The sequence below is a fragment of the Mustela nivalis genome, assembly GCF_964662115.1.
Source record: "Mustela nivalis genome assembly, chromosome: 14".
Lineage (NCBI taxonomy): Eukaryota > Metazoa > Chordata > Mammalia > Carnivora > Mustelidae > Mustela > Mustela nivalis.
In genome coordinates this window covers 78,654,153-78,666,667 of record NC_139033.1, presented here as the reverse complement: position 1 = coordinate 78,666,667, position 12,515 = coordinate 78,654,153, and the positions used below count along the sequence as shown (strand labels likewise).

At 53.0% G+C, this 12,515-nt stretch overlaps 1 protein-coding gene across 2 annotated transcripts in view; it reads right to left on the bottom strand.

The window, feature by feature from the left end:
* IMPA2 (inositol monophosphatase 2) overlaps positions 1-11,984 on the bottom strand; it is a 42,449-nt gene extending 30,465 nt beyond the window's left edge. For both annotated transcript variants that reach the window (XM_082697393.1, XM_082697394.1), the window contains exon 1: positions 11,656-11,984. In XM_082697393.1, coding sequence (XP_082553519.1) covers positions 11,656-11,751 — 96 coding nt within the window. In that variant the 5' untranslated portion in view covers positions 11,752-11,984. The remainder of the gene's footprint in view (positions 1-11,655) is intronic.
* Positions 11,985-12,515: the final 531 nt, after the last annotated feature.

Here is a 12,515-nt window from a genome sequence, read left to right as displayed (position 1 = left end):
CAATGTGGCATGTGTCACAAGGAAAGCCGTGGAGCTGGCACACCCCGCGTCCCATCAGCAGGGCAGGCCCAACCGCCATCCTTGTTCCTCAGCAACTTGCAGTGCGGTGCTACGGCCAGCCTCCCTCTCACCCGCTGTTGCTGCTTCAGGCCCTGGGTCCCATCCACTGGGATACCTTAACTGCTCCCTCTCATCCTCTGACACGCCCAGATATGCAGATCCCATTTCTGAATGATTTCCAAAACCCAACGCTGCTAACATTCTCCCATGGCCTGCCATCACCTGCTTGTGTCGCTCAGCCTCCCAACTGCCTTTGGCCTTGCTCCTTTGAAGCGCTGTCCGCTCCGAGCACAGCAGCCTCTCCAGAGAGCCAATCTCGCTCCTGGCACCCCCTGCGGCTTTGTCGGGCCCCCCACGAGGATGGCAGGCCCCCGTCCTGTGGGTGAGGACCTCTGTGGCCAGCCTGTGCAGCACTCATGCCCCCTGCGACACTCAGTCACTCTCTGCTGTTCTCCCTTCCACAGCTTTGTCTTGGGACACGATGTTCCTTCCTCCTGCAATGGCCGACCCCGTTTGTCCTGGAGGACCCTGCTCCCATCTGGCTCCTCCAGGAAGCTGCCTATGGATCCCTCCGCCCACTCACCCTGGGTGAGGCTCTTCCTCCTGACTCAGTGGTTCCCACAGTACCAGGCACATCTTGGTTAGGGCAGACACACATCACTGGAAGGCACCGCCTTCTAGATGCTTCTGGAGGGCAAGGAGCTCTGCCTTCCATAGTAGCAGCTCTAGGACCCAGCCCTCCCTCACCAGGCAGGCCCCACCAGGCCCTACCCCACTTCCCACAACAACCCTCATCCCCCTCTCCAGCAAGGCAATAGGCATTGTGCTGGGACTTTACAAATGGGGGCCGGTGGGATTTCCCAGTGTGGGGAAGCTCTATAAACTAGCCTCCCCCCAGTTGCCCATGACTCGGAAACGCTAGCTCTTCTAGTACTTCAGGGAGGAAATGCAATTCTTACTTGGACCCATTTCATAGCATCACTAGGGAGCCCCGACGATACCCCCACAATGTGGAATCACACAGACCTGAATTCCAGCTGGGAGACCGGGGGTTGGGGGTGGGGGATCACTGAGCTTCTTGGAGCCCTAGTTCCCTCACCTGTAGTAACAGTCACACCTCAGACACCAGGTGCTTGTAAGAATTACAGGAGGAATCCTATGTAAAGGTCTTGGGACACAAAATGATGTCCATATACGCAAAGACTTGCGCCACCCTGTTGTTTTTGAGGGCAAATACCTGAGGGACTTTATGACTTACGACAAAAAACCAAAACCTGTACATAATGTACAGATCTCAGACGGGATGACAAAATAATAGGTTAGGAAAAGTTTAACTCATAAATGTTCCTACCCTGTAAGAAATAGCCGTTGAGAGAAACAGCCCAGCCTCTCCCCACAGACCCATTCCCTGGGGCTGCCAGGACAGGTCCCTGCCACAGCCCTTTACCCCAGTGATTTTCGCTCCTAGAATGTAAATATTCTCATTCTGCCAGCAGTAAGTCAGTGCACACTGTTTTTTTTAATTAATGTTTTTCAGCTGCTTGCCAATGAAGCACACACTCCACGGACCTCCTGGCCTGGGTCTCTCCCTCCAGATAACATTCTGTTAATGTGTAACACAGAAGGCATGGGCTTTCAGTCCTGAAGTCTGACTTCCAAATGGAAAAGAAGAGAGACGCCATCCGCTTCGGTGTCAGCGGAGTCATGCGGGGTCCTGTCCCAATGCCTCCTTGTCTGTATGCCATCTTGATTCTGTGTTCCTGTCCCAAGTCTGCTGCACTGTCCGTCAGTCTCCCAGACCCCAGAGTGACACCTGTGTGTGCCCCCAAGCCCAGGGAACAGCTCGCCTCAAGAACTCTGCCGGAAGTGCAGCTTCTGAGAGACTGCAGGTCTTTCCTCTGTTGGATCGGGAAAACGTGGCTACTGGGGGTATCATCCTGATGGCCCTGACTGCACATCTCAGGTTTACACAGGTTCGAGCACAAGTGAGTGTGAACTGATGGTTCAGCTTACTGTTGACTTGACCGGTCCATGGTAGTCTGGGTTCTTGTGCAAGTGTTGTTTTTGGATGAGAGTAACACTTTAACCAGGAAAGCAGACTGCCCTTCCTGATAGAGGTGGGCCTTGTCCCACTAGTGGAAGGCCTGAACAGAGGGAAAATCCTGACCCTTCTGAATGAGAACTCTCCAGAGACTATGGTTGACTTCATCTGCAATATCGGCTCTTCCTGCCTGCGGCTTCTGAGCAGGTCCCTGGCTCTCCCTGGGTGTCCGGGCTGCCGGCCCACCAGAACTTGCTGGCCTCCAGTTGGTTCTGCTTCTCTGGAAAACCCTAAGATGCAGGACACTCTGTAAAACCTAGAAAGTGAATTCCATGTGGCTCTCATGTAGCACAGAGGTCAGCAGGTAACATCAGCTAATACCTCACAAATGAACTTTAATCACGGGAAAGAGGAGGAGCTGGTTAAAGCAGAGGTGGGCCAGGGACACCAGATTCCCTTGGGCTCCTAGGCCAGCAAGTCTCACAGCTCTCCAGTGTAACTGCCTCCCTCTTCAGATTCACAGCTAACTTTCCTCCAACTTGCCATCGCTACTTACTAAACTCCAGTCACCCCCTGCCTCCTGTCTCCCTTGCACCCCAGTGCTTCTGCACTGGGCCCACCGGGCGCCTGGCCACCTCATGTGCCACATCCTGGGGACACCTTCACTCATACTGCAGCAACCTTTTCTGTGTCACCAGACCCTCTCCACCTCAGGCCACTCCTTACAAGGGTCCAAGGTCTTAGGCTGGGCCTTGCCAGCAGGGCAACCCCCAGCACCCCAGCTACCGCATCCCCATGGCCAGGTCATCCCCCTGCCAGCACTCACACTGCCTGGGGGCTCACTCTGTCCTGGCACCATTCCAAGTAGTTCACGCATATCAACCAGTGAACCCTCACAGTAACTCCCACACAGTAATAATTCTCTTCTCACGTTCCAGTGAGGAAACTGAGGCACCAAGAAATGAGGAAAAGTTGCCCATGGTCACAGCTGTAAATGCAGGAAAAGGATCACACAGCAGGTACTCCCAGTCTTCCATGGCTGACTGGGGCTGGTCCCCCAGGGATCCCTCGTCCCTGTCCTGTGTGGAGCTCTCAAGCAATGGAATCCACCCTGTGTCCTGAGCCAGAAACCCACAGGCTCTTCACAAGGTCTCCATCACCTTACAATTCATGGCCAAGGCTGCCCATCGCACTACCATGGGGACTCACCTTGGTCAGTCTGAGCAGGACAGCCCCCTGCAACCCCTCATCCACTAAGGGCCTCCTCGTGCCCCACCTAAACCTCACCCACCCACTGGTTTGACTCTCCTCTTCCATCTCAAGCTTTACCCAAGGTGACCTCCTTGCCATTCCCAAGTGCCACCCTTGGCTTTCTCCCCTCAGGGTATCCATCTGCTCTCTCTGCCCTTACCCCCTCACCACCCCCTACCCTCCCCAAGCCTGTCACCCATCTTCTCTAGTGAGTCCCGCTTTTCCTTTCACAGTCACAGGGCAGGTATGACTCCTTTCAGGAAGCTGTTCCATCTTCCAGGGCCTGGGAGAATGGCCATCACAGCCATCCTGCGGGCTACCGTGATCATCAGCTGAGGCCTCTGTCCCAGGAGGCCTGGGGGTGGGGGATGGGGGGGCTGCAAGGCCCGCTTCATGCCCAGTGTACCACGCAGGCAGCCCAGCACTCCCCTGGCCCCCTGGGTTTGGGAGCTGGGACAGAGGGCACAGAGACCGTGAAACTGGCTTAATACATGGATGGGACACACCCCACTGCTGAATTCTCCCCTCATTGCCCACGGGAGACAAACGTGAGCCCTCCAGCTTTGGTTCCAGCCTCATGAGGCCAAGAGACGGGGAGAAGCCTGCATGCAGGAGTCCCCTTCCCCTGATGGGTCTATTTTAGGTAACTAGGGTCTATTATCAAATTTTAAAAACTAACATTGGTAAAATGGGTGTTGCAGCGGACAGCCTTTTACCACATGTGTTAATTCATGGGACCACTGCCCAATCAAGACACAGAACCACTCCATCAACACCAAGATCTCCCTCCTGTTGCCCCTTATAGTCACACTCCTCACCCTGCCCCTTCCTCATGTGATCCCCAATCACTGACAACCACTAACTTTTCCATCTTTATAATTTTCATGTTTGGGGACTGTTACATGAATGGAATAGTGCGTTACTCGGCCTTTTGAAACTTGGGTTTTTTTCCCTCGGAGATTCATGCAAGTTGTTGGGTGTATCAATAGTTCATCCTTTTTTATTTCTATGTAATATTCTATGATGTGGAAATATAACCATCAGGAGAAACTGGATAAAATCTGAAACTAGACCTCTCTGTGCTATTTCTGCAATTACCTGTGAGTGTATAATCATTTTACTATTAAAAGTTTTCTTTAAAAGTTCCTTGGGGGAGAAAAGAATCCCCTTCTCTCCACACTTCAGGGTCTCTGGGCTGAGCTCCGCCAGCCAGCCCCCCAGGCCTAGGGCTGGGGCTGGAGGGTGGGCAGCGCTAGAACTCACCAGCATCCCTTCCACGTCTAAGTGGTGAGATTTCAGCCTACTCCCCCCTCGGCCCCGGACTACTGTCTTCCCCACTAACGAGTGCCCCATTTGGGTTAGCGAGTAAGCATCTCGGGCCATGAGGCTGATTTACCTCCATGTGGGAGTGACACCAGCCTTTGCTTCCACTCCTTTAGTAAGATGGGGGATTTCATGGGGCTCTTCCCGCCAGCGCAGATGCAAATCCCTCTGAAACAAAGGGCTCCTTCTCATCCTCCACCCCAGCTCCCAAGTTAGCAGAGTGGGCAGAAGAAACAAGCCTCTTCCCCTACCGCAGCATACAAGGAAAACAGTCAGTTGGCCTCGAACACAGGGTCAGAGAGGGATGGGTCCTGGACACTTGGGCCACATGTGCCCCCAAAAGGGCAGCTGCTACTCTGCGCCTGCCAGTTGTCTCTCTCGAGCTCTGTCTTGGCTGAGGTTTCAAATGTTGGAGAAAGTTTTACAACTGTAAGTGCAAACTGACTCCCACCTGTGGAGCTAGGCAGAAAATGGAGGCCAGGACCTGGGGCACAAAATGCCTCCTGGGGTCAGGGGAGGTGAGGAACAGGAGGTGGGCAGTGGAGAACTCTCCACCCACTACTCCCCTTCCTTCAGTGGCGGACACATTGAGCCCCAACGGGAGAGGAGCAGGGGAGTCTCTTTTGAAAGAAATGGGTGACCCATGACCTCCACACACTGACATCTGGGAATCTCCCAGAGAAAATCTCGGAGCTTGACTTGGGATCATCCCAAGGTGGAGTCCGTGGGTGGATGAACCTGCTCTCTCCCCATCCAAAGACCTGGCCTGAAAGCCCATCCCAGGCCAAGGGCTCCCAAATGGGTGTCTCCACCCTCAGCCTCTCCTCTGAACTCTGGATGCAAAGGCAACACCTCCATTTAGAAATCCACCAGCAATTCAAGCCTGACGTGCTCGAAACACACTTGACTTCTACCTCCAAACCTGTTTCTCCTGCCGTTTCCCCACTTTGGGAGATGGCAGATCCATTCAACCAGTTTTGCAGGCATCCCTGCCCCTCCCTCCCTCCCCCCTGCCTCCACTCCAACAGCCAGCCCGGCAGCTCAGCCTCGGAAATGCAGCCGCTCTACTGCCTTCTTCGCTGCATCCCAGTCAATGCACCCTCATCTCTCACATGCACCATGTGAACAGCTCCTATCAGACACCCATCCTGATCCCCCAAGGAGTTGTAGGGCCCCACACAGCAGGGCCCCACACAGCCGCCAGGGCGGGCTCCCTGCTGCCCTGTAGGGCCCCGGATGGGGACTGCCCAGAACTTCCTTATCACACTCAGAGTAAAGGTACAGCCCTTTCCAGAGTCACTCAGTGAGTGTTTGTTCAGTGGGGGAATACATTTTGAGGCAGCATTTTAGTGCCACCATTGTAGAAACAGGAGCTAGCCAAGCCAAGCAACACATGAAAAGGCACTTAGGCTCATTAGTCATTTCGGACGTGCAAATTAAAACAATGAAATACCACCTCAAACTCATCAGAATGGCTACAGTGGAAAAGACAGACAACCCAAGTGTTTGTTAACCCAAGATGTGGAGCAAGAGGGGTCCTAACCCGTGCCAGGAGGCGTGGAAATTGGTACATCCACTAGAAAACCACCTGATGGGATTTCACACCTGGTGACGCAGCAATAATTTCACTCCTTTTGTTAAAATACTGCCAGCAGAAATGGATACAGACATAAACCACAAGACACATGCGGGAATGTTCACAACAACACTATCCGTAAATAACTCCAAGCTGGACATTATCCTAAGTTTCCTCAAGAGCTGAGTAAACAGTCACTTATTCACATAACAAAATACAGCAGTGGTTCTCAACGTGCTGTCTCCAGACCAGAAACATCTTCGGAGAAATGCTAATTCTCGGTCCGGCTCCTCACCCAGTGGGTCAGAAACTCTGGGGATGGGACTCAGTCTACCTTAACAAGCCTTCTAGGTGCTTCTGATGTATGTGAATGTTTGAATATCCCTTCTCCACAGCAATGAGCCTGATGGGTTTGACCACACTGAGGAGATTACTAAAAATTCTGTTGGGAAGTCTGGAAGGTGACTGCTGGCAGGTACACGGAAGGCTAAGCAAATGAAAACAAAACGGAACGAAACCAAACAAAACTTGTTGTTGTTGTTGTTGTTTTAAGGGAAATACGAGTTGCCTCAGAAAGAAAATACATAATACAACTGTACATCTGGCTCAACCGGCCATTACAGTCGTGTGGTCATCAGAATGTGAGCCTGGACAACGATGGACCCGATCAGGTAATGCAGCCACACAACATAATAAACACAGTGTCCAAAACAGATGACTCAAGAACGAGCAGCGTTAGCCTGTGATTTAGGAGACAGGTGTAACTATCAGGAAATGAAAAACAGCCATGTCTGGGGAGCAGCACGAGGATGGTGAGGGACTGGGCACTGCTGTTCTCCACACAGTCCTCTCAGGAGGAGTCCACTGACCGAGTTCTCTGTGTGACTAACTGATAAAAAGTAAAATCCCAAATCAGAAAGGACAATGGGTCGGCAAAGCCAGCCAGACAAGGGGGTGACACTGGTCAGAGCCCACCAATGGGCGCTCTCTGCCCTGGGGAGTCAGAGGTGGACAGGGAGCATCAACATTCAGAGCACACCGCAGGGAAAGCACACCAACCAGACCAAGCACAGGCATGATGAGGAAGGTCACACGGGAAGGGCCGTGAAGGAAAGGGCTGGGGAACTGAACCCTGGAGGGAGGGTACAGTTTTCAAGGAGCTTAAGAAGAAAAGCAGGAAAATACAGTGTGTGTTTTGAAAGCACCAAGTAGTTCAGTCTGGCCAGCCAAAGGGCTGGTCCACACAGGGGCTGCAGGGACGGCACCCTGCCTTCTCAAGATCGGGCTTTGGGAAGCAGTACCCGCAGGGTATGTAAAGCCAACTGGAGAGCCTAGAGGTCTAGAGCGCTGCGTGAGGACGGATACTGGGCTTCTACTTTCTTGTCCTGTCCTGAGATTTTGTTCCCACCAGTCAACAGAGATGAATTTACTGTGAAGCCAATGAAGCTGGGGCTCCAAGGCTGCAGCGGCCCTCCCTGAGGCTCTGCGAGCTCCTTAGCACAGTGAACGCCTTTTTCAAGTGTGTAGAAGTCAGCTCATCGAACTGCAGATGTAAGCACTGTCTCTTTCCACCATGACCTCCATTATATTTTGAGTCGGGTGGCACTGGAGTGGGTCCTGGCACTTGGCTATAGGCAAGTGGAGATGAAATTTACCTTGAGCTTGATGGAAGATATATGCTGGACTTGCCGTTACACCTGTCTGTAAGTTATTATTAGCCATCCTGTGTGGGAATGGCTTCCAGAAATGCTTCTACTGTCCACCATGCGGACTGACTTGGCCTGGGGACATGAAGGGCAGGGCCAGAGGAACGAGTGTGCATGAGCTGTGGCAACTGGCACAGGGGATCATGAAAGAAATAATCAACCACATGGAGCTAGAAGCCAGAAAAGTCTTCCATCTCTTCCAATTAACATAGAAGAGAAAACTGACAAGATTCTCAACTTTGACGGCAATCCTAAGAATCTATATAACCCTACCCAATAATCAATGTGAAGCCTAAACAAACTTTCCTAAACTATCAATACTCAATTTCAATTAGTCGTGCTACAGGACAACTTGAACTTATCATTCTATTGGCTCTATGGAAAAATACCACAAAATCCTTGTCATTCGAAGCCACAAAGAGCATGAAGCCAAAAATGGGAAAAAAGCATTAGAGAAGATTGAGAAGCAGCTAAAGAATTATTTTTATGCATCTTGTTTTATTGGTTAGCATCTTAAAATTTATACTGTCATGATCTTTCTTATTCCAAATAACGTTTATACTTAATTTTGAATTTGTAATTGTGTGTGTGTGTGTGTGTGTGTGTATCCCCTCCCCCCCCTTCAAGAGGGCTCCTAAACTATCTAAGCTTCAGGCCCAACAAAACCGGGATCTACTCCTATGGGACAATGAGAAAAAGCATTACTTCTGCTTTTTATCTAAAAAAAAAAAAAAAGATATTTTTTTAAATCTAAAAAAGATAGTTCCGTTCACACATCAAAGATGATAAACACCCATTTCAATGAATATTACTATTTGTACTTGTGGTGGTGATACCAGTGGGACTAAAGTCACTGTCTTCCCCAAAGCCCCACAGCCGGGGGTGGGGGTGGGGAGACACACGACCTGCTCCAGTGGCCCCAGCATGGCTGCAGGAATGAGTGGTGGAGAGGCAAGGAAGAAGGGAGAAGGAGCCAGGGAGGCCACTGTGGAAAGAGCAGCACTTTGGGGCAGGTGGCTTTTGTGAAGACCTTAGGATGGGGTAAAGGGGCAGTGGCAGAAAAGTGTGTACGGTTGCCCTGACCCAAATCTATGTCTGAAAGATGAAGGGCCCCAACATTTATCTCTTGGGAGGTTCCTCCCCACCCTCCATGCCCCCAACACTACTTTCAGCATATAGAACCCTCAGAACTCAGGAATTCAGCACACAGAACTGTCTCAGGAGCAGCTGAGAGGAACAAACTTAATAAAATGGCCAAACTTTGGGTACTGGTGAGGGGGTGGGCATGCTGGGCCACAAGGCCACTGTAACTGGGCCAAATACTCCTTTAGTTAAGGAGGATTCAGAAAAGGATCACCACTAACTACCTTTTCATGCCCCTTTGGTCTATCCTCTGGGCTAAAGACCAGATTTAAGGTCTCCAATCAGCACCCCATTCCTGTGAGAACATTATTAAGACAATCTGTCCCACTTTACACAGGTTGCAATGACCTTGTGTGGCTTCTGTTTGTTCCAGCCATAGACCATTCCAGCCACTCTCCCCTCCAGTGCCCGGCAGGCAGGAAGCATCACATAATGCCCAAGAGGGAGCCCAGGACTCCAGGCTCCCTGACCGGACTCCTAATGGCAGAATCTTTATTTTACCCCTCCCCCACTCTCAAAAAAAAGTTCTTTTGTTGTTGGCTAGCTGTGAAAACTTAAGATATCTCTTAATAAGACCCTCAGAATTGTGCCTGTCATATTGCCACTTCTATATAAGCATCTGTTCAAGAAAATAAATGTTTTAAAGACACTTCTGTTTCTTCAAGGATTTAAATTTGAAAAACTGCAGAAGCCCATAACAACTCACCAGGGTTTACCGTGTAGGGTCAGAATCCTAAGCTGGCTTCTCCTAAAAGCCTCAAGGAAGAAGAGTTTTATGGTAGAACCTAAAAGTAACTAAATATCCTGATGATGCTCACTCTGGAAAGGAAGTCAGGGGCCTGAGAGGGAAGGAGGGAAAAAGCAAGTGCTCTCTGCCCATAGTGGATCTGCTTTCCAGGAAGAATGTTTGTCCTGCAGCTACAAACTTCCGCATTCTAGGACTTAAGGTCTGGGGAGCTCCTTTTCCTATAGGAAGGAAAGGAGACAGAGCCACCGGATGAAATTTCACAACCCACCTTTTAAATCTTGCCTTCCTTACAGGCTGAATCTGGCATCCTTCAAACCACAGAAGGAGGTCCCTCCCACAAGATGTGTCTACTCATGTGTTGACCTAAGTTTTAAAGGGGATTAGAGGGGGCGCCTGGGTGGCTCAGTGGGTTAAAGCCTCTGCCTTCGGCTCGGGTCGTGATCCCAGGGTCCTGGGATCGAGCCCCACATCGGGCTCTCTGCCCAGCGGGGAGCCTGCTTCCTCCTCTCTCTGACTGCCTCTCTGTCTACTTGTAATCTCTGTCTGTCAAATAAATAAATAAAATCTTTAAAAAAAAAAATAAAGGGGATTAGAGGATTCACACCAAGGTAAAGCACTGTCCACCAAGCACGTGACAAATTCAGGCTTGGTAACAGCCTGACTTTCACACCAAGGAAAAACCAGCAGAGCATTTTCATAGTGCTAGACCTGAGAAAGAAAATGCTGTTTGGATATAAAAAGTCAATCTGCTCACACTACTACTTCTTCAGATCACCAGAACACAATCACGAACCTTAACAAGGCAGGAGTAACCATCTCCCGACTCTAGCCTGGCCCTGACCAGTCCTGGGACAACCACCATCGCACATTCACTGTACAAGGACCTGGATCCTACAATGTGTCTGGCACTGCTTGGGGTACTGAGGAAAAGGTGGAGAACAAAGTGCAAAAATGAAAGTGAGAAAAGAGGAGCTGCACTCCCTTTTCAAACTCAAGTCACAGGTTCTCTTTGGCTATGCTGCTTGATTTTCACCCTCCTTCTGGACAGCGTTAACAAGTTCCTCCAAACATTGAGTTGGAACCACTTTGCAGCTATGGGCCTGAGTAAGTACAGATTCGGGATGCTTGAGGAAAGACAAACAGCAAGCTCGCCAGATCTCCTGCCGCAGGGATTTAAACCTGGGGGTAACCACACCCACGTCCTGGCAACAGGATCTATTCAAAGGTCCTTAAAAACAAACAGCTTGGGCATTCAAGCCTAGGAGGGCATCTTAAATCCCAGGACTTAACTAGTCTATATATTCTAACCTACTCTCTCCGACGCAAAGGTCAGGTCACCTACAGTTAGACATTCATTTAACTGCTAAAGGACAGCGGCCGTGTCGGGCATGCTTCATGGGGGGTTGCCACCGAACAAAGAGGTGCTCACCTCTCCGGGCTCCTGGGATGGAGAAGGTAAAGGGACGGTCCGTGCAGTAAACCAACACAAAGACTTCTTTCACCATATCACGGCCCAGCACCTTCGGCCCGCGGATACCAGACGCCCACCGCACGCGGTCAGGCCTCGCCGGACTCACTCTGCACCCGCGGGCCGCTCCCCCCGGGGCGTTAAGCCCGCGGCCGCACGCTGCGCCGGCCCGGCTGCCCAGAGCCCGGGAGGGTCTCCTTCCCGTCCCACAGGACTTCTGCTCGGACTCTGCGAAGTTTTCAGTGGGCACCCAGCGGCCAGAGAGCCGTCCGGCCAGGTCCGCTGGGACTGTGCTCGCTGGGACCCTGCCGGGCGGGGGAGGAGGACCGTGCCGCTCACCTGTCCCGCCCGCAGCGCCAGCTGCACAGCCGCCTCGAAGCACTCCTCCCAGGGGCCCCCCGCGGGCGCCGCCTCGTCCTCGCTGCTCGGCTTCATCGTGGCCTCGCCGGGCCCCGCCACCTCTAGCTCTCGTCGCCGGGCCACCACCGGCTCCCGCCGCCCCGAAGCCAAGCTCAGCACTGCTTCCTTCCAGTCCCGCCACTCCGCGCCTCTGCCTCCACCCGCTCCACAGCTGTATCCGCGGGAAGGGCGGGGAGAGAGCCGGGGCTGGGGGAGCCGCGCGGCGCGTCCCGCGTCCCGCCCCGGCCCTGCCCCGAGGCCCGCCCCTAACCCCGCCCCCCGCTCTTTACCCCGCCCCCCCGCCCTCCTCTCGGCCGCACCTCCCACCCATCGCCCCCAAGGCGTCGGTCCCCCGCCCCCTTCCGGCCCATAGCCCCGCCCCCAGCACTGAGCCCCGCCCCTCCCAGCGAGGACTCCGGCGTCACGGGGAGCCCTGCTCCTCCTCGCCTCGGGTCCCTCTACCTCTGGCCCGCCCCTAGCCCCACCCTCCTCCCAGAGCCGCGCCCCTCCCCGTCGCGCACCACCCCGTCTCTCCGTTAGGCCCCGCCCAGAGATTGGCCCCGCTCCGCCCGCTCCTCGCTGAACGCCCCCGCCCTCTCCGAGCTCTCCGTGCAGCGTTGGGTGCTGGGGACTGTGGGCCTCGGACAGGAGCATCCGAACAGGACTGGAGCAAGGTCTCGGGGTAGGGGCCGTGAGCGCCCGTGGCCACGACTCCAGCTGGGCACCGGTTATGCAAGGGGCCCCCATGTGTCTGCGCCAGTTGCGGGCGCCTCCGACCCTCCGGTCCGGTCCGCGCACGT